At 42.4% G+C, this 22,313-nt stretch overlaps 1 protein-coding gene across 1 annotated transcript in view; it reads right to left on the bottom strand.

Moving 5' to 3' along the window:
• Positions 1–22,313, bottom strand: part of TJP1 (tight junction protein 1) — a 111,500-nt gene that overhangs the window by 3,595 nt on the left and 85,592 nt on the right. Inside the window, 10 exon segments of the mRNA XM_017867690.1 lie at positions 567–650; positions 1,925–2,142; positions 4,535–5,012; positions 6,807–6,976; positions 12,180–12,407; positions 13,596–13,693; positions 13,833–14,705; positions 15,353–15,592; positions 15,939–16,289; positions 21,935–22,057. Coding sequence (XP_017723179.1) covers positions 567–650; positions 1,925–2,142; positions 4,535–5,012; positions 6,807–6,976; positions 12,180–12,407; positions 13,596–13,693; positions 13,833–14,705; positions 15,353–15,592; positions 15,939–16,289; positions 21,935–22,057 — 2,863 coding nt within the window.

The following is a 22,313-nucleotide window of genomic DNA, read 5'->3' on the forward strand; positions in this document are numbered from 1 at the left end:
TTTTTGGAGACAGAGTCTCGCTCTGTTGGCCAGGCTGGAGTGCAGTGGCATGATCTCAGCTCACTGCAACCTCTGCCTCCCTGGCTCAGGCAATTCTCTTGCCTCAGCCTCCCGAGTAGCTGGGACTACAGGCGTGTGCCATCACGTCTGACTAATTTTTGTATTTTTAGTATAGATGGGGTTTCACCATGTTGGCCAGGCTGGTCTCAAACTCCTGACCTCAGGTGATCCACCCGCCTTGGCCTCCCAAAGTGCTGGGACTACAGGCGTGAGCCCCCACGCCTGGCCCAAATTATCAATTTTTAAAAGGAAGAAACTCTTCTATCTTTCCATATTTATTTACAATATATGCACCATAAATAAATGTGGAAATACTGGTGATGCCTACAAGGCCACAGGAACAGAGGGAGAGATCTGCTAACATAAGCATGGGTAGCATCATCAGCCCAGGTATTAATCAACGACAGTCCCCAAAGCCCCCAAAGGACAGAGTGAAGACAGCATACCCGACGAGGAGTCGGATGATTTTAGAGCAAAAGACCAACCGTCAGGAGTCATGGACGCACAGTGTGGTAAGCGCAGCTCCACAGGCTTCAGGAACTTGAGGCCATGGGGACCACACATCACCAAGGGACTCAGCAGTGTTTCACCTGGAGTTGGAAAAGGGGATGGGCAGAGAGGTTGGATGTGGTCTTTCTTCTAGACCCCCGGTTTTCCTCACCCTGCTTCTAATTATATGCTTGAAAGCCTAATGGAGTTAGTTCTCTACAATCACACTGACCACAAAAAAAATGTAACAGCAGCCACATATGGAATTTTAAATTTCCCAGCAGCCACGTTAGAAAGTAAAAAGACACAGGTGATAACAAATACTATAGTATTTTAACTCAATATAACCAAAACACTGTTATTTCAACATGTAACCAATATATGATATCTTTGGAACTTGGTGTTTATTTCACATTTCCAGCATCTTTCAATCCAAAATTGTCACACTTCAAGTGCTAGCTAGCCACGTGCAGGTAGTGGCTACTGCATTCAATCATATGGGTCTATAGTATAAAACATAGTCAAATGTACTTGTTAGAAATGTGACATATTTTCCATTTTTAAAATTTGCTCCATAGATGCTTAAAGAGATTCATGCAGGGCCAACAGAGTCAGTCCTACTGGTTTTTAAAACAGCATGTCCCCAAAATCAGAGTACAGAATCAGATATCAGTATTCTGGCAAAACGTAAGAAAGTGTTAACTGATTTACGGAAGTAAAAGCACTGCTAAAAGATGCTAAATCACGACACAGTTCGTTAAAATATCCTGATAGATCCAGGAGGATTATGAAAATAACAGTTTCCTTAAGAAGCTCAGAAACATACTGTCATCTCCTCTGAGACTCCTTCGTGCACTCTGCTGAGCATGTACTAGCGCTAGGTTCTGGGGTGATGAGTAAGACAGTACCTGTCAAGACGTTTAGGTTCTCCAATCAGGTGAAGACACAGCAAAGCCTTTCTGAGTGGGTGTTACCTAACCCATCTCCAGAAACGCAAAGACCGACTGACTCAAAGACAAATTTGGTCAGGTCAGCCCAGGCTGCTCAGCAGGCACAAGTGAGAGACATCCCGTGGCCTGTCCTATGCCATCATTGTTTTACTTCACACCAAAAGTAAAAGCAGGCAGTGTGGCCACCACAGCCTTGCCTCAGGCCACCTCCTGCCTGCTTGCAACACCATCCCCAGGGCACCCCTCGCTACAGCACTCATCTGAAAGGACCTCTCTGATGAAAGGAACATGCTATTATTAGTGGCCCAGGGTGGAGGTAGAGAGAGGTGCTGCATTACCCCCTTAGCCAAGCACTATAAGCTTTGAAGTGCACACAGGGCAACTCTTAAGTTATCAAAACTAAGGTGAAAAATAAACACATTTACCTTTCTCTTTATCTAAAGGTGGGAGGATGCTGTTGTCTCGGCAGACCTTGAAATAGATTTCCTGCTCAACTCCGTCGGGAATGGCTCCTTGAGGGATAATTATACTGACGCCAGTTTCTATGGAACTCAGCACGCCACCATTGCTGTTAAATATGCCGCGGGCTGTGGCCACCACAGTATGACCATCTTCATCTTCATCCTCTTCCACAGCTGAAGGACTGAAAGTTCAGAAATGGCTGGTGAGTGAATTCCTAACAGTACACAGGCGCTTTGCTTTTACTACTACTGTATTGCGTGCTTTCATTTTACTTTTGTTTCTCCATAAGAAGTTACTTTAACAAGGTAAGTTTCTGGCAACAGATTTTACTGACAGGGTTATCTCAGAGAGTATTATTATCATTATTATTATTTTGAGACAGAGTCTCACTCTGCTGCCCAGGCTGGAGTGCAGTGGCACGATCTTGGCTCACTGCAACCTCTGCCTCCCGGGTTCAAATGATTTTTCGGCCTCAGACTCCCGAGTGGCTGGGGCTACAGGCGTGTGCCACCATGCCTGGCTAATTTTTGTATTTTTAGTAGAGACGGGGTTTCACCATATTGGCCGGGCTGGTCTCAAACTCCTAATCTCATCGTGATCCACCTGCCTCAGCCTCCCAAAGTGCTGGGATTAGAGGCATGAGCCACTGTGCCCGGGCTGTTCTTCCATTCTTAGTGACACAAAACAATGGTGCATCTCACAGCTGACAGCATCTCAGACTTGATAACATCTCCCTAGGATTTTAAGTGCACATGAATATGGTCCGGCCTCAGCATTCCCTGAGGACCAAGTGCCCACCCTGCTGCAGAAGGCAAGGCTTCCAAGGTTCCATGAGCTGAAGACCCTTGTATGGGCACATCCCAAACATCCATGAAAAGAGAGACAGCAGATTAACTCAGTAATCACAGAACACCAAAGGCACAGGGGATGTGGTATCAATGACTGCTTCAAAAATAGAGGCTACCACGACTTCCTGAAGTACAGTTTTGAGCCAGGGCTTAAAGGTGAGCAGAAAAGCCAACGAAACAGAACCACATGAAGGCAGCTGCAGCTCCACTCCAGTATGACCGGGTGCCAGGGACGACATCCTGCGGCACAGCATCCAGGGAGCAGAGTGCGGCCTGAACTGCACAGCAGGGGTCAGCTGCGTCTGTCCCTGACCACCTGTGGATGTGCGGAGTTAGGAAGGCAGTGACCGCCATAACCATCCCTGCTCTTGGAAAGCAGACTCAGGTGGCCATCCTGACCTTTGGTTCTCCCTGTCTATAAGTGCTTCTGCTTTATGGTGGCATGAAAATGGAACTGGCTGTAGGAGGCTGAGATGAGCTAATGTGTGGCCAGAATCCATCCAGTCAATCGCCACGGAATGAAAGACAGGAAAGAGGAGCTGCAGGGAGGCTCCAGGAGGGCTTGTTTTGTCTCATTTGCTCAGCCATCTTACTAACTGCTGCTCTTTAAACAGTCAGGGTTATTCTATTTTTCTTCTTAGCATCATTGTGGAACAAATAATGAAAGAGGAACATAGATACTTAACGTTTTTAGATGTCTTCCACATGCCCCTTAACAGCAGGTCAGGAGAATACAAGAGGCCATGGCTGGTTAAGAGTATGGGTTCTCAGCTGGGTGCAGTGGCTCACACCTGTAATCCCAGCACTTTGGGAGGCTCACTTGAGCCTGGGAGTTTAAGACCAGCCTGGGCAGCATGGCAAAACCCTGCCTCTACTAAAAATACAAAAACTAGCAGGGCATAGTGGTGCATACCTGTAGTCCCAGCTACTTGGAAGGCTGAGGCACGAGAATTGCTTGAACCTGGGAGGCGGAGGTTGCAGGTTGTAGAGAGTAGAGACCACGCCACTCCTGCCTGAGTGACAGAGCGAGACTCTATCTTGGAAAAAAAAAAGGGGGGAGGGGGGGGCCAGGTGTGGTGGCTCACACCTGTAATCCTAACACTTTCAGAGGACAAGGTGGGTGGATCAGTTGAGGTCAAGAGTTCAAAACCAGCCTGACCAACGTGGTGAAACCCTCTCTCTACTAAAAATACAAAAAATTTAGCTGGGCGTGGTGGTGTACGCCTGTAGTCCCAGCTACTCAGGAGGCTGAGGCAGGAGAATCGCCTGAACCCAGGAGGTGGAGGTTGCAGTGAACCAAGATCGCACTACTGCACTCCAGCCTGGGCGACAGAGGGAGACTCTGTCTCCAAAAAAAAAAAAAAACAAAAAACAAAAGCAAGCAAGGGCTCAGAGGTCGGATGACCAGCGGCTAAATCGAGGCTCACCTCACTCTAGCTGTGTGACCCTGGGCAATCTGCTTACTGTCACTCAACCTCAGTTCTTAGTAAAACAGGGATGATGACAATACCTACCAACCATACATGACTGTTAGCTTTATTATTTTACCAATATCTTGTAACTCCTGGAGGACCTTCTATGTAACAGCATTCATTGCAACAACACTCTTCAGTTTAAAGGTTGAGTTAAAAAGATCACTTCAAAGTCCCAAGTCAAATAAACCACAACAAACTCACAAGAGAAAAATCACAGGGGCAACGCTTTGAGCAAAGGCAAAAGTCTCACCTCACAGGAATAGCTTTGGGCACTGTGCTGATATTATTTATTTGATATTTAGGCTTCTCTGCATGGATAGAGAAAGTTTCAACTCCACTGTCAAACTCAGGAGGCTGTGCCAAACTGTGCGATTTCACAAGAGTTTTTGGAGAAGTGGGAGTTTTTGAAGACAAGTCAGGTTTATGTGCAGTTTCACTTGGCAGAAGATTGTGATTGAATTTCGGACTTTCAAACTTGCGTTCAAACGGTCGGGCAGAACTTGTATATGGTTTTGGTGTGAATCGATTGTATGCTGGAGTGACCGTTTTCTGAGTCTGTTCAGTTCCATTAACTGGGGCTTTATCTGGAAAACTTTTCTGGGGATAGAAAGCTGGCTGAGCAGTATCTTCTCGGTTTGGTGGTCTGAAAGTTGCTGGCTTATTCTGAGATGGAGGTGGGTCTGGTTTGGACACTAAGGAATTCTGAAAATCCAATGACACTGAATTACCTGAAAAACAAACATAAGCATTTAAAAACCTTTCTGAAAAAAGGTGTAACAGCCCTCTCCCAGCTTAACTTGTCCTGGTGCTGGAGTCGAGGCCCAAGTGTGGGTGGCACAGCCAGAGCCTGACTCTTGAGCCCTGGAGGCTAGGTGTGATGCTGAGGGATGAGGGCAGCACGGACAGGTGGTACCATGAGTATACCCTGCTGCCCTGGAGTTAGGGTCCAGCTGCTAAGATTCCTGGCCTCCAAAGACTGTTACTAGTCTTTGTGAAAACCGGAATGTCCAATAATCATATAATAAGGATACTCACTGTTAATTAGAAAAACGTAAAACAAAACCAACCAAAGGCATTAAATACTATTTCACACACACTAGAATGGAAAAACTGAAAAGTGCGATAATGCCAAATGTTGGTTAAGAAGTGGAACCACAGGATTTTTTATGCACCGCCAGAGGCAGTGTAATATAGTACCAACTGAACTCTGTGAAATAATTAAAGACACTACAAGACAAGAGAATTATTAATCCAAATTCCTCATGAACATGGTAATATAATTTATCACAGTATGAGAAGAAAAATCATATGGTCATCTTAATACATGCAGGAAAAACATCTGACCAACTGCTTGCAGCAAACTCTGAATATAGGGAACATCTTAAACATGACAAAGGACATCTACAAAAATCCTACCGCTAACATTCTAAGGGTAAAACATGAAGTCCTTCCTCCTTAAGATCAGGAACTAGCAAAAGAGGTCCAATTTCACCACTTATGTTTCAGAGTTCATTGGAGGTCCTGGCCAGTGCAATCAGCAAGAAAAGAAAGAAGGCTAGGTGCTTTGGCTCACGCTTGTAATCCCAGCACCTAAGAGGCCGAGGTGGGCAGATCACCTGAGGTCAGGAGTTTGTGAACAGCCTCGCCAACATGATGAAACCCTGTCTCTACAAAATATACAAAAATTAGCTGGGCGTAGTGGTGTACGCCTGTAGTCCCAGCTACTCGGGAGGCTGAGGCAGGAGAATCACCTGAACCCGAGACACAGAGGTTGCAGTGAGCTGAGATTGTGCCACTGCACTCTAGCTTGGGCGAGAGCAAGGCTGTGTCTCAAAAAAGAGAGGAAAAAAAGAAAGAAAGAAAAGGCATAAAGACTGGAAAGTAAGAATTAAAACTGTCTTCATCTGTAAACATAGTTGTGTGTGAAACAAAATCTATTAATAAGTCTCAATCCAGAACTATAACACGTCTGCTTGAAGACTCACAAGTCCTGGGAGGTGCCTCCTAAGGGAATAAGAGAGAAGTCTGTGCTACGAAAATGCCTGTTCACGGCAGAAGAGATAAACACTTTGTGTTATACGCTGAGGGCAAAATGTTACACAGCTCTTAAGATGAATAAGCTGGAGCTGTATGTGATCTACCTGGTATGTAAATGCGAAAGTCAAGCTGCTATGGGATACATTTTATGTGAAACATCATGGCTTTTCTATTTGGGTGTGTGAAGATAAAACATAACAATACGTTTTACAAACCATCTTTAGATATACTGGCAAACACTACTTCCAGAAGATTCAGAGACTAGCACAAAACAGATTAAAATCTGTTTAGCTAAAAGGCTTGTCCAAAATAATGGTCTTGTAAAACAGGAGACACACTTTTAACAAAATTCTTAGTTTTACTGTTCCCAGCCCAAAGGTTTCAATCATGTATTTTTTAACGTAAAAACCATTTTGCCTAGAAACCACCAGAATTTTACTTCTTAAGCATTACTGTGTTATAATGTCTACTTCCGTACTTCCTACCTTCACCATGTGTTCCCTTAGCATGTATGTGGAGAGACGCGCTGGTGACAGGTTGAGATGGCTGGGCGTACTGCGAGGGCAATGGAGGAGGAGGGGGAGTGACCTGGAGGGGTTCATAGCGTTTCTCACCAAAAGATCTATCTACACCATCAGCTTCAGGAGGCTTTCCCCTGTTAACAAATGAAGAAAATGCCAACACCTGTAAATGGACTCACATTTACAAAACAAGTTCTCATTTCTCCATGTATCTCTAAGTTAAAAAAAACTAGAAATTTCACAATTTATTCTCATGAGTATGGGTAGCTACTCTACTGAAATATAAAAACAGATTCAACCATTTATCGGCACAAGAAATGTCCAGACACACAAATACTTTAAGAATATTAGTAAAACATCCAGAAAATGGCAACCAAAGGCAGGTGAAATTTTGGGTATATTTTAATATTTAATTGTTATTTACAAAAGATAGTAACATTGACAGATTTAAGAAAGTCTTGCAAATATTCTGAAAACATATCATGGCACAAATTTTCCTGAGACTCACTTTTTTTTTTTTTGAGCTAGGGTCTCACTCCGTCGCCCAGAGTGGAGTGCAGTGGCGTGATCTCGGTTCACCGGAACCTCTGCCTCCCAGGCTCAAGCGACTCTTCTGCCTCAGCCTCCCGAGTAGCTGCCATTACAGGTGCCAGCCACCATACCTGGTTAATTTTTGTGTTTTTAGTAGAGATGGGGTTTCGCCATGTTGGCCAGGCTGGTCTCAAACTCCTGACCTCAAGTGATCTGCCTGCCTCGGCTTCTTAAAGTGCTGGGATTACAGGCATGAGCCACCGCGCCCGGCCCTAGACCCACTTCTGATTTTGTATCTGGCATCTGGCATACTCGGAGCACTACAAAAACAGATGTCGCAGACTACGGGTTGGCAAACTTTTTCACTGAAACACCAGAAAGTAAATGTTTCTGGTCTTTTGGTCCATACAGTCTTTGTCACAACTATTCAAACTATGCGGTTATAGCCTCAAAGCAGCCACACACAATGGGCGTATCTGTGTTTCCGTAAAACCAAAAAAACTGGAGCTTTTACTTTAAAATTTCCTCTTGAGTTACCAGGTCCATTGTTTGGTTAAATGACTGCTAGAGCCGCAGATACTGCTTTATCTTACAAGGTTCATTTAAGTCAAATTGTGCCATGTATGCTTATTTTTTTCAGATTGCCAATTGTTAATATGTAACACAAAATTCACACAAATCTTTTTAGAAGACCCATAATTGCAACATTGCCATCTAAACCTTACTGCTGAATGCCAAAGCCGCACTAGCTTTATGTGCACCCACAATAACAAACGCATTTGGAACATCCCGGTCATTTTCATCCATTTGCATTGAAGAAGTCTCATGATTGGCTTCTTTATCTTGCTTTCATGAATTTAGACTAAGCCCTTGACAATGACATTAAAACCTGAACGTGCACATAATGCCAGTGACACAGCGAGGGACACCTTACGGAACAGCCTCACATTAATTGCCAGTCTTACCACTTGACGTTCCTTTTCAAGTAGTCATAGCTAGTGTAAGAGCCAAGAAATCTAGGTGATGGCAAAGCAAGCGCAACAGAAAAATGAAAGAAAATGGTCAATCTAACTAAGTAAATTTGCAGCAAATGGAACTCAAATGTCATTTAAAAATAACCAACATCCACGATTTCACCATAATTTGGTCTATAAAGGAACATATCACTAACTCTCATTTGGCCAAGGAAATTAAAGATAGATAAAACACAGTCACTTAGTTATGCCATCTGCTGGCCCACCCTCCATGTACTTTAACTGGTACTGCAGTGAAGAGCAATGTGTTTGAGCTTTGCTCCTTCTGCACCTCTGTTGCAGCTGCTAATAGTGAGCAAAGAAATTTATCAAATCAAAGAGTGGCGATCAAGGATAATCAGCAGGTGCTGAATAAGTGGGAGTGAAATGTCCTATTAAAGAAAAAAAAAAAAAAGGCTGGGCAAAAGAAACACTGCAAGTGAAGACACAGGAAAAAGTAACACAACAGAAGAGCTACACCGAGCCCCTGGGAGGGGAATGGTAAATGGACAGATATAAACATGCCTGGCTTGAAACCTGGCCAGACTTCACATGTTCCTTTCTAGCAAGACCTCCCGCATCGGCAATCGTAAGCTGGGCCCTGTGGTGGTGGAGTCTTACTGGTGAAGCTGCATGCTTGATGCTCAGACTCTCTCTCATCTAATGATGTCTCACAAACACACAAACAACTGAACATCAGTCTCTTACATTTAGTTCTTTAAAAGCTAAAAACCACCATCATTTGAGACCTGGAAGTCTCAGAGTGAGTTGAGTCCTGAAAGGTAGATTTGATAACAAAAAACCCCTGGTTGTTCTGAAGAAGTTGACTCGATCTCTGGGCGGAGACATGTGCCCAGCCCTGGAGGGACACTGCTCTTCTTGCACGGTCTTAGAATCCGGGAAACCTCCCATTGACTTTGGAGGTGAAATGTCTAAGCTACTGTCTCCTAACCTTTCCAGTTGTAATCCAGCTCTATGCAACTGTAAGACTGGGTTATCTGCTTGCTTCCTGGGGCATCTGTCCTGTGCTAACAAAGATTATTTTCTGTCTCTAATTCTCACCATTTCTGAGGTGTGTTTTTAATGAAGCATAAGCACACATCATCTGGAGGAAGAAAATTTTGCCATTCCTGTATTTTACCGAAAGAAAGAAATGCCTGAAGGCAGTCTATTTAGTGACAGACAGTCAATGGTTTTGAAATGCAGGACAGAGTTCTACATTTTAAGCTATTTTCCAGTCGATGAAGTCGTACTCATTGGATAAGAGGATGAAAAACCATTACAAGGGGAAGTTACAGAAACAACTTCCCTCTTAGTTATCTTCCATGACCCTTATTCTCCTTTCCACTTCTCTAACCATTAAATACCTATATAGGAAAATGTAGCACAATTATAAAGAGTTTCAATTTCACACTACAAAGGAAAAAAAAGTATACTGGTCTCCATCCCAAATTATACTTTTCTCACTCACAGCAGCAGGGAGTAAATTCACAAAGACAGATGTCATCTATTTCACAATGTATCCCTGTGAAAACAATGACCAGGTAATACAGGCTCCTTCCAGAGCTGTGTTAATGGAAAGGAGGGTGGCGGATGCACCTAGTACACCACGCCGTTTTAAGCTTCATTCACTCAACAATTATTAAGCCCCCACTGTATGCAAGGCAATGTTCTACACCCTGAAGTTATACATCACAAATAAGCTAAGTCTTCTTTCTAGAAAAACAAAGCAAACATGCATTTCAATCGATTCCCTGGCAAAACAGTTTACTTTTTAGATCTAAATATAATCCTTTTTTTTTTTTTGAGACAGAGTCTCAGCTCACTGCAAGCTCCGCCTCCCGGGTTCATGCCATTCTCCTGCTTCAGCCTCTCGAGTAGCTGGGACTACCTACGGGTGCCCACCACCACGCCCAGCTAATTTTTTGTATTTTTAGTAGAGATGGGGTTTCACCGTATTAGCCAGGATGGTCTCAATCTCCTGACCTCATGATCCGCCCGCCTCGGCCTCCCAAAGTGCTGGCATTACAGGCGTGAGCCACTGCGCCTGGCCATATAATCTTTTAAGGTTGTATTCTATTTACCAAGTATGTAAAACGATAAATAAGAGATATCTTTAAACTACACCCATGAACCTTCTTCTGAAAGGAATGAATGTGTTTAACGGTGTTTAGTAAAAATAATAACTAAAGGGTACACCCAAAGGTGAGCTCCTAAGGCTCAGTGCCTAGCTCACTTTAGGCTAGACACCATTTAGATGCTACTGTGATAACTGTAAATGAACTCCTGTAACACTGTAAATGTAAACGAATTCCTAATGACAAATCCACATCAGTTTTTGTTCTTGTGGGTTTTTTTCTGTTGAGGTATGAACCCAGCTGTGCGCCTGTGTGGGTTTACATTGTGCCTAGCTCACTTCAGTCTAGACACCATCTAGATGCCACAACCTCTTTCTAGTGTTGTGCTAAGGGGAGGTTCACAACACTAGTGGAAGACACGATTTGCATTTAATATAACCCTCATTGCAGCACTCTCAGTTTGCATTTGTATTCTCATAAACTGCTTTCTTCTGTAAACATAAAGCCTTAAACACAGGAGAGTGAAAACAAATGTTTTAAGTCTTCACTTTGAATGATGTCTTAGAAAAAGCAGTGGTAATTAAAATTAGGTTTTAATGTTAGTGGTTTTAAAGTACATTCTAAAACAATTTTCACACAATAGTAAATGACAAATAATTTCCCAAGATAATCCCAAGTCCATGTAACTAATTAAGGAAAAATCTAGGTGCTTTTAATCTAGACACAATACTATGTGTGATGAATTCTAATACGTCAATCTGGCTGGGTACTGCTATGAAGGGATTTTCCAGGTTTTATGTCCCCAGTCAGTTGACGGGAGATGGTCTTGGGAGGGCCTGGCCTAATCAGTAGAGCCCTCTGAATGAGAATTTAGGCCTTCCGTGATCTCACACTCTGCAGCAGCTCAAAACCTTCCCTTCCTGACCAACTGCCCTCTGAAATACGACTTGCTTAGCCAGCCCCTGTAACTGTGTACATGGATTTCTTTTGACAAATCCACATCTGTTTTTGCTCTTGCGGGTTTTGTTCTGTTGAGGTATGAAGCCTGTGTGGGCTTAGACCCAACTATCAGTACCAAATTCTCTTATCAGTCAGGGTTCAACCAGATACACAGAACCAGCAGGAGACACAAACCCATGCAGGCACAAGAAAGGAGAACAAACTAACATGAAACCCGGGGATGAGCAAACAGAGGGGAGCAGCAAGCACGGGGGAAAGATGACTGGGAGTCAAGAAACTTGGGTTCAGTCCCAGCTCTGCCCTGTCATTTTCCCTCACCTGTAAAACTGGATCAGAAATCTTATAAAAACAAAAAACCTCTTCGGTATTTCCCTCAAACAGGATTCTCCTCACATCTGTTTTATATTTAAAAAATAAAACAGAAAAGAAAAGAACCAGCATGAGGTCATTATGTGTGTGTACAGAAGTGAAGACTGAAGATTACCTAACAATGAGGGTCCTTGTAGTTGACACTGTCTTCCGTCAAAACCCTGTGATGTTAGCATCTTTGTGAATGCAAAAACTGTGTACATCTAACAGCAGACTTTAAAAGCAAAACACACATCCCAGAACTAAAAAAGCATGTACAATGCTGAACCACTAGAGCCTACAGAAATCATATATTACATTGAAACTATTTTTCTTCAAAATATATTGAACTGCACGAGATTAATATGCTGCATCCTATTTTTTAAAAGCCAGGTGAAATAGCTTACTTTGAAGAATAACTAGAAAAATTTGATTGATTCTGAGAATGAGCTGGCTTTGCAGGCTCGGAGAGATGGCTGGCAGCAATGTGTGCAGGAGGCTTATTCTCAAAACTTCTTCGGTCAAAGTATGAGAGCTGTTTTCGATAATATTCTTCATCTTCTTCAGGGTCATAATGATTCGACCGAACGATATCTTCAGGCGGCTTCAGTTGAGGCTTTTGAGGTTCTGGGACCCTAGCAGATAATGAATGACAAATGGAACACCTTTTTAGATAGTAATGTTGTGAAGGAAGTAGAACATGTAAATCTTACCTTGACCAAAAGGTCAATAATTACTAACTGCTGTGATTACTGAGGATCTGAGCAGTCCAACAGTTAGAATGGATATTTCAAATCCCATGTCCTAACAGAGTATCCTCAAAAGGCAGCCTCTTTCTGGCTCATGAGTCCTTTAACACAATTTAATAAGCTAAACGATTATATGATTAGGGGACAGCAGTTTAGAAGTAACCAGAAAGACAAAGGGGAATGCAACCAGGACAGCGAGCATCTTGAGAAGTACATATACGAAGGCCAAGAACAGTCAATGATAGACTTTAAGAACTTTCACAGGGATTTTTAAGAACTCAGTCCAGGATCTCAATGATTCTCATATGAACGAATAACTCTATATGGTCTCAAGTTCTAGAAGGCATAGAAAGCAGATGAGGAAGAAAGCAAGTCACTAAGTAAACGCATATTAGACAGTTCTCTTCTTTATCATAAGTGCAAACATATATTCAGGCAAAAAAAAAAAAAAAAAATCAGAAGACCTGTATTCAAATCTAATCTGTCACTTATTGGCAGTGCAATGAGGCCATGGGAAAAAGCTCAGGCTGAGGAGCAGCGGGCCAAGTTTCTCTTCCAGCTCTAAGAAGTCTTGTAAGCTACTTAACCCTCTCAGCCTCAGTATCTCTCTCTACAATGCAGAACAACACTGTCACCTCAATATGCTGATGTGCTTAGCACAAGGGCAAGCACCTGATGCACACTCACTGAATGATTTAGTTATCTTAACCAGTCTGAGTCTGTTTCCTCACCACTGGAAACTAAGAGTTCACATGTTGAAAAGCACTTTTAAAACTAAAAAACATAATACAAATGTCAGAGCTTAAAAATGTTTATTTAATCATCTGCTTGGAGACTATCCTTCCGAAAGTTTGCTAAAGGTATAAAGATTTGTCAGAAAAGGCATAATAAAGTTCTTCTTTTTTTTTTTTTTTTTTAGAATCACTGTTTAGGAGAGCTGATAGCTTGTATTTAAGGACAAACTCCTCCTATTCACACCTCTCCTCTACTAACACAGTGAAAGGTTTTCTCATTGACTAAGAGGGATAAATTCCTGGTCAGTTCTATGCCACAAAGAGCGCAAAGTGCACTCACCTGTACAGAGTTTTGTCATGTTCACTGAATTGATTCTGAGAAGTGGGTTTGGGACCAATGATGGGAGCACCTGAAGGTTTAGATGCTACTTCTGGAGGCTGTTTAGAAAAAAAAAAAGACAAATATGCCTAAGGAACAGATAATTACAGAACAGATATCATGTACTGGGGGAGGCGAGAGCTAAGAAGCCTTTTAAACTGTGTGCCTATGCATCCAAGGCAGTAAAGACATATTTACCTTAAAAGTGGCAGTGTCATTTACATCCTTCTTGGTCTCTAAGGATGCAGATCTTTTGTTTTCAAACATCTTAACTCTGGTGAGGACAGACTGTGGCTTCATTGCTGGATCTTCCTCTTCTTCAGTTTGAGTTGGGGGTGGAGGCAGCGGTTTGGTATTTGAAGGCAGAGCTTCTGGCTTATGCTGAGATGAAGGTATCAGCGGAGGGACAGCTGCAGCACCATGGATAGGCTCAAAATGACCTGCTCTAGAGGTAAATCCTTGGGGTGGGACTTGCTCGTAACTGCGTGAATACTGCTCAAAATACTGCTTGGGCTCTGCGGGCTTGGGCCCTGCTGAAGGGTAGGGCTGGGTTTCCGGCCTGTGTCTACCATGCGTGTCATACCCAGGAGCTGGCTGCTCTTCGTGCCGTAGGGCAGACGCTCTAGGTGCCTGTTCATAACGTGGTCTGCTGTCATAGGACAGAGGGGCTGGCTCTTCAAAACGTGGAAAGTACCCGCGTTCTGAGGACTCTTCCGGATGCTGTCTGGAGTCAAGGTCTCGAGAGTGCTGATTATCAAAAGGTGGCCGAGATGGGTAGGGCTGTTTGTCATCATAATATGACCACTGTTCTTCATACATGGGGACGCGATCTTCGTATCGCAGACGATGTTCATAGGTTCGAGAAAACTGGTCCGTATAACTTGAGGACTCGTATCTGTATGTGGGCTGCTCAAGGTCTCTGCTGGCTTGTTTCTCTACGTATGGGAGTTGGGGTTCATAGGTCAGATTAGGCTCTTTGTCTGGCCTGTGCCCTGGATGACCAACGGCTGGCTGTTTCAAAACATGGTTTTGTCTCATCATTTCCTCGGGATATGGATCCTTTCTGTATACCTGTATAAAAAAAATTCACATTTAAGGACAAAGTCTTGTTTTTAATTCTAGTCTATTTTATTAGACTATGATTAAATATTATACTATGATTTAATATGTGAAAATGGTACGTTTTACCGTTTATTATCAGGATAGACAAGATTAGTGGAAAATGCTGGTTTAAGTGAAAGCTCAAAATTTATAATGCAGGTAGGGGCTTTTATTTTTCAGCATGTACTAAACAGTGAGTTAAGATAAATATTAAATTTAGTAGAAAATTAACGCACTAAACTATTGATTACACTTCATTTTGACACTGAAAAATCCTAAAGAAAATTTATGGGCATCATAATCTGTGTTCACATAAATATGTTTATAATGGGTTTCGATTACTTATTAAGGAATTCTGGAAGATACTGAAAGCCAAAAATAAAAATAATAAACAATAAGCACAAATCTCAATTAAAAGGCCTGTTTTCAAATAATCAGTATACCAATGGAAGCCATGCAAACTACAAAACTGAAATGATTTGTATTGATTTGAAAGCATTACAGTGTACAAGCCCACAGTAAAAAAGCAAAAGGAACACTTAAAGGGCAAAGCAAAAATGATCATGTGCCAGATTGATGGAGAGCAACAAATTAGTGCAACACCGCAGCACAGGTACCTTTGTTGGATCTACATGCGACGACAATGATGGTTCTTGATCTCTTAGCATTATGTGAGCTGCCTCAGTACTTGGTGTTCTTAAAGAATCAGCTTGTGGTGAGTAAGTGGTGGAAGGAGCTGGGGTGGGCTCCTCCAGTCTGACATTAGTTAAATTTACATTATGATTAACAGCAGAGGTTGATGATGCTGGGTTTGTTTCAGGCGAAAGGTAAGGGACTGGAGATGAAGCTTCTGCTTTCTGTGAAGTGTTTAAAATATTTTAAATATAGTGTTTCTGTTTACTGCTAACCTCCCACTTCAATTTATAGTGATTGGTAGACATACATTTTAAGTGTGCTGAATAACAAAACTATGACCTCATGCCCTAAACTTTTCGGAAAAAAAAAAAAAAAAAATCCAGTACATTGCTGTGTTAAGACAAACACACAAAATTTAGAATTAAGTCCTTGGTACTCTCAAATTGAAATTGAAGATTAATTCTTGATCTGGAGAAAGGACAACATATATATTTTTAATTCAATCACCACATTCTAAAATTTAATAATGCACCTCTATCTACAAAACGTTGAATGTTTGCTGCTTACCTGTTGAGAGGCTGGCTTAAATCCAGGGGAGTCTATTCTATGAATTGGTTGTGGCTGCGCTTGTGGTGAGTAAGGAGGATATGTTTGGTTTTCATGATGCATTCCAGAGGAGTCCTCTCTTACAGGCTCAGAGGACCGTGTAATGGCAGACTCCGGTGGAGTCCCAACCTCATCATTAAGAGTTTCATCTAGTTCTTGATCAGTGTAGGCCCCGCCTTCTGTGTCTGTGTCTTCATAGTCAGAAGTGTGTCTACTGTCCGTGCTATACATTGAGTATTCACTACCTGGAGCTGACAGGTAGGACAGACGATCATCATGCAAATCAAGGTCATCACTTGTAGCACCATCCGCCTGGGTCAAATAAAAGTAAATTACAAATTTTATTCAGTAGTTCTTTAAGAGATGGCCTTTATCGTATAAGGGAGATTGAAAAGGATATCTTTCTCTGGAGAAGTCACATCTACTTCTTAAAACTTCTGGTAAGGAAAAGTCAAGAAGATTGCACAAGCACACACACAGACACACAGAGCACCCCTTGAGATCTGAAGGGCATGGATGAAGGAAACAGTGGCTGGTAAGCCAGGACAAAGTCAGACTCCAGGGCCCAGCCCCGGAAGACGACGAAGAAACCCTGACACTGCTCAGATTTATAAAACCTACTCACTAGCTCTTCAGCCCTTTTAAGCAAGGGGAAGAGGGAGAATTACCAAACTAAGCTCACAGAAACAAGGACACACTGACAGAACAGCACACAGGAGAATACCTATGAAATAAACCCAACAGTTCAAAAGTTGGACAAGAGCTAATATATTTATGTTTAGGAAACAACTGATATGGTTTGGATTCGTGTTCCCACCCAAATTTCATGTTGAATTGTAATCCCCAGTGTTGGGGGAAGGGCCTGGTGGGAGGTGACTGGATCATGGGGGTGGTTTCTAATGGTTTAGCATCATCTCCCTCACACTGTCTTGTGGTAGAATTCTTCCAAGATGTTTTTTTAAGTGGGCAGCACCTCCCCCACTCCCTTCCTCCTGTTCCAGTCATGTAAGACGTGCTTCCTTCCCCTTCCACCATGACTGCAAGTTGCCTGAGGCCTCCCCAGAAGCAGGAGCCTGTACAGCCTGCAGAACTGTGAGCCAATTAAACCTTTTCTTTATAAATGACCCAGTCTCAGATGGTTCTTTATCACAGTGTGAGAATGGACTAATACAGTAAATTGGTACCAGAGAAGTAGGACATTGCCAAAAAGATATCTGAAAATGTGGAAGCAGCTTTGGAACTGGGTAATGGGGAGATGTTGAGACAGTTTGGAGGGCTCAAAAGAGACAGAAAAATGAGGGAAAGTTTGGAATTTCCTAGAGACTTGTAGAAATGTTTTGACCACAATGCTGATAGTGATATGGACAATAAAGTTCAGGCTGTGGAAGTCTCAGACAGAGAAGAACTTACCGGGAACCGGAGTAAAGGTCATTAATTCTTGCTATGCTTTAGCAAAGAGACTGGCAGCACTGTGCCCCTGCTCTAGTGATCTGTGGAACTTTAAACTTGAGATAGATGATTTAGGGTATCTGGTGGAAGAAATTTCTAAACAGCAAAGCATTCAAGAAGCGACCTGGCTGCTTCTAACAGCATGTGTTCATATGTGTGCACAAAGAGATTATCTGAAACTGGAACTCATATTTAAAAGGGAAGCAGAGCATAAAAGTTTGGAAAATGTGTAGCCTGGCCATGTGGTAAAAAATAAAAACCAATTTTCTGGGGAGGAATTCAAGCTGGCTGCAGAAATTTGCTAAGTAAGGAGGGACAGAATGTTAACAGCCAAGACAATGGGGGAAAATGTCTCCAAGGCATTTCGGAGACCTTTGTGGCAGCCCCTCCCATCTCAAGCCCCTCCATCTCAAGCCTGGAGGCCTAGAAGGGAAAAATGGTTTTGTGAGCCAGGCCCGGCCCTGCTGCTCTGTGCAGCCTCGGCACATGGTGCTCTGCATTATGGCTGCTCTAGCTCCAGACATGGTCAAAAGGGGCCAAGTTACAGCTAAGGCTGTTGCTTCAGAGGGTGCAAGCCCTAAGCCTTGGCAGCTTTGACATGGTGCTAAGTCTGTGGGTGTACAGAGGCAGACAGTAGAGGCTTGGGAGCCTCTGCCTAGATTTCAGAGATGTATGGAAATGCCTGGATGTCCAGGCAGAAGTCTGCTGCAGGAGCAGAGCCCTCACGGAGAACCTCTAGGGCAATGTGGAAGGAAAATGTGGGGTTGGAGCCCCCACACGGAGTCCCCACTGGGGCACTGCCTAGTGGAGCTGTGAGAAGAGGGCCACTGTCCTCCAGACCCTAGAAAGGTAGGTCTGCCAACAGCATGTACCATGCACCTGGAAAAGCCACAGGCACTCAATGCCAGTCCATGAAAGCAGCTGCGGGGGCTGTGCCCTGCATGGCTTCAAAGGCCTTGGAAACCCACCCCTTGCATCAGTGTAGCCTGGGTGTGAGCTGAGGAGTCAAAGGAGATTATTTTGGAGCTTTAAGATTTGATGACTAATCTACTTACTTTTGGAATTGCATGGGGACCGGAGGTCCTTCGTTTTGGCAGATTTCTCCCTTTTCAAAAGGAAGTATTTACCCAATGCTTATATCCCCTTTGTCTCTTGGAAGTAACTAACTTGTTTTTGATTTTACAGGCTCCTAGGTAGAAGGGAGTAGCCTTGTCTCAGATGAGACTTTCAACTTTTGAGTTAATGCTGAAATGAGTTAAGACTTTGGGGCACTGCTGGGAAGGCACCATTCTATTTTGCAAAGTGAGGAGGATGTGAAATCTGGGAGGGACCAGCGACAGAATGATATGGTTTGGATTCGTGTCCCCATCCCAATCTCATGTTGAATTATAATTCCCAGTGTTGGAGTGGGGCCTGGTAGGGGATGATTGGATCATGAAGGCAGTTTCTAATGGTTTAGCACCATCCCCCTAGTGCTATCTTGTGATAAGAGTTCTCCCAAGATCTGTGTGTTTAAAAGTGTGCAGCACTCCCCCCTTCTCTCTCTTCCTCCTGCTCCAACCATGTAATTAAGACATGCTTATTTCCCCTTCACTGTCTGCCATAAGTTTCCTGAGGCCTCCCTAGAAGCAGAAGCCTGTACAGCCCACAGAACTGTGAGCCAATTAAATCTCTTTTCTTTATAAATTACCCAGTCTCAGGTAGTTCTTTACAGCAGTTCAAGAGTAGACTAAAACAACCTGTTAAACATTTGGCCCTTAAGGCTGTTATGAAACACAATGGAAAATCATCACCTACGTGGTGGTTGCCACATTAAGAAGAAATTCTTTATTATTTTTCATAGAAGCAGTATCCAACGGATGGAGAGGGAAAAATACAGTAATGCTTTTCTTTTGCAAGTAATTAAGAACTCAGTTTCTAATAGTTTATGTTGATTGTCTTCTGAGTAGATCAGAAAGAAAGTGAGAAGTATTTGAGGGAAAGGAAGCTACAGAGTTGCAATCAACAGGTTATCACTGGACGCTAATGTGACACTAGTACCTGGATTAAAAAGAACACTCCCTGAAGACCCTGCCTAGACACTGTGCTTAGTCATGACAGCTGAAGGATCTGGAATCCAGAAATCAGAAAGTATTTCTTCCACTTCAGCATGGACTGAAGGACAAACATAAAACTCTTGTCCTCCAGGAAGATGCACTGCTATTAACTAGCAGGTTTGGTGTGGCTCTGCAGGTCTGCTGTGCCAGAAGCATGGTCTTGGGAGTCAAACTGCCTGAATGGAGCTTTCCATGCAGTCCCCAAGCTTGGCTTGTTAAGACTCTGACCTTGAGCACGACCTTCCTGATAAGAAAGACTAGGATGTGTCAGGTCTCCCCATGCTCTGGTTTTCGAGAGAGTATCTGCCAGGCTGGGATGGGGAGAGTGGGAATCCAGGGATCTATCCTGGTAGAGCACAATCTCTCTGAACAAGTCTCAATGGCTTCCAAACTCGGTAATAGCTGTTGCAGAAGAAAAGTCTTCTTGCTATCTACTCTAATCTTTAACTTGCCAGGGTTCTGAATACTATAATCCAGTAGCCACTCAAGGAAACATTGAAAGTCCGGGCAAAAATAACTTAGAACTAATCAATCCACTTAGTTTTTGCAGCTGGTTTGAAATGCGTATGTGAGCAAGAACGATGAGTTGCTTTGAACTAGGAAATATGTTAAGAAAGCTTCAGGATGACTTTTCCTGGTTTAGCAGGGAACATATAAGACTGTGTTAGATCTTGTAAAAAGGAACTCCTAGCAATTAGGTCAAAATAGTTGGTTCAGGAAAGTCAATGTGAAATGGAGTGGTTTTAGTTTAAGAATCTATTCTATGAAATATACTTGACAGGAAGATAAACTTTAAGTTGTAACAGTGTTTTCTGCCTTACAAGACGCATCAGTTTAGCCTGATAATAACCTGTTTTTCCTCACATAAAAAGCTATAAAATTGGACCTTTACTTTAAAACCAAGCAAAGAAAGCAGACAAGAATATCACGAAAAGAAATTATAAAAAATTAAGATTTGTGGATTTTAAAAAAGCCTCTCAGGTAGTAGACATGTATACTTTGTGCATTTTGGGAAAACATTTACAGACTAATTTCATTTTAAGAATTCACTAGTGCAAGCTATTAACACTGGACCTGACAAAGGACGTTAATAGAATTGTGTTGCTATAGAAGATTAGTATGAAGAAGACTACAATCCTCTCAAGTGCTGCAAAAGTAGAAATTAGTAATAGCGTGTTCCTGTAAAGTGGTGTGCTTTGTTTCCACCTTCATTTTCCTATCAAGTTCCAGGTGATCTTCAGAGTGGTCTTAGGCTCTATTATATACATGGTCCATCCCCCAGACTGGTTCACAAAGAGAAAAACCATAGTTCTGGCACCTTACTATACGTGAGAACAATAGACACTGCCTCTCAGTGTTAATAGCTCTCCTTGCAGAGGCTGTGTATGTCTGGGTAGGGGACATGGGGGGTCCTAAGCATGCAGCATGCACTCTCAGAGCCATCTGTAGCCACAGCCAGGCAGAGGAAGATAGGGATCATGCAGGGGCAAAACACAACAAAAACCAAACCAACAAGAAGTACAAAAAACAAAATAAAAACCAGAGATATTCTCAATCTTCCCTAATAACCAAAACTTATTGCACTGATCTGAAAAGGTAAAAGACATTTAAAAAAAAAAAAAAGCTTCCTTCAATGGTGTACTCAGAGGAAACGATTAACTCTCCAGACAAAATAAATAGACCTTCCCATCAAAGATTGCTATAAAACCAGAAAGACTGACAATAGAAAGTAGTTATTTTAAAGCTGGCCACTTGGACATATAGAAAACAAAATTCAAAGCCAGGAAGGAGCTAGTACTTTGTTCAATATCTCCCAGTATGTTGTAAGAATATTAATAGGTGTTGAGTGAAAAATAAATGTGAGGAAATGCATGTAGTAGGCTTTTTAACTTTTAAGATGTCTCAGAGCCTTTAAATGCCAGTGGGTACCAGGATACTCCTGAAGGGGTCTAGGGTTTATTTCCCACCTGCTGCTTGCCTTCATAGTGCCTTCTCTCTCAGAGCAAGTCCTGAATTGAGAATGCTGAGGACAGCACTTTGGGAGATGCTCATCTAGGCCTCCAAATCCCCTCATTTTCAGAGGAGGAAACTGAAGCCAGGCTCAAAGTTGTCATTCATAGCCAGATAGGGGTAGCATCAGAACTCAACCTGCTCTTCATTATAATTTGAGATTCTTTAGGAGACAATCCTACTGTAGTGGTAATTCAACAGGTGAGAAAATTTAAGAATTCTCTTACCATGAGAAACAACTTTCATAACCCCTACACACAAATTATAAAAAACTAAAAGCTAACTTTCCCTAAATTTCTCCAATATGTTGATCTAATTAGAAAGCACTGGTATCTCAAAAGCATCTCTGATTAGTTACATAATTTACGGAACAAGTCAAAAATGTAACAGGAAATGTCTTACCTTTCCCTCAGAAACCCATACCAGCTGGTTTTGCTGTTGTTGAATTGCTTCTTTCAGTGCACCATACCAACCATCATTCATGGAATTTAAGTTAATTGTAGCTGAAAATAAATTAACGATGTAGTTTTATGGTTAGAGCACTGCCAAAAGTCAGAAGAATTCAACCCTGCTTACAGCTAAATTGTCACTACTGAAAGATGGTATCTGAGGATGCAAACATCTGAAATTTCTATTTTGCTACTGTATATTTTCTTTTAACCAAACAGCAGCTGTTAACACAACAGGAAGCTTTCCAAGAAAAGATCGTGTAAGTTTTAGTATTTGAACACTGTAACATTTTGGCCTACTTAATGTTGCCCAGACATTGTAAGCTGAAAGA

Source organism: Rhinopithecus bieti, unplaced genomic scaffold (genome assembly GCF_001698545.2).
Source record: "Rhinopithecus bieti isolate Rb0 unplaced genomic scaffold, ASM169854v2 scaffold_4180, whole genome shotgun sequence".
Classification (NCBI taxonomy): domain Eukaryota; kingdom Metazoa; phylum Chordata; class Mammalia; order Primates; family Cercopithecidae; genus Rhinopithecus; species Rhinopithecus bieti.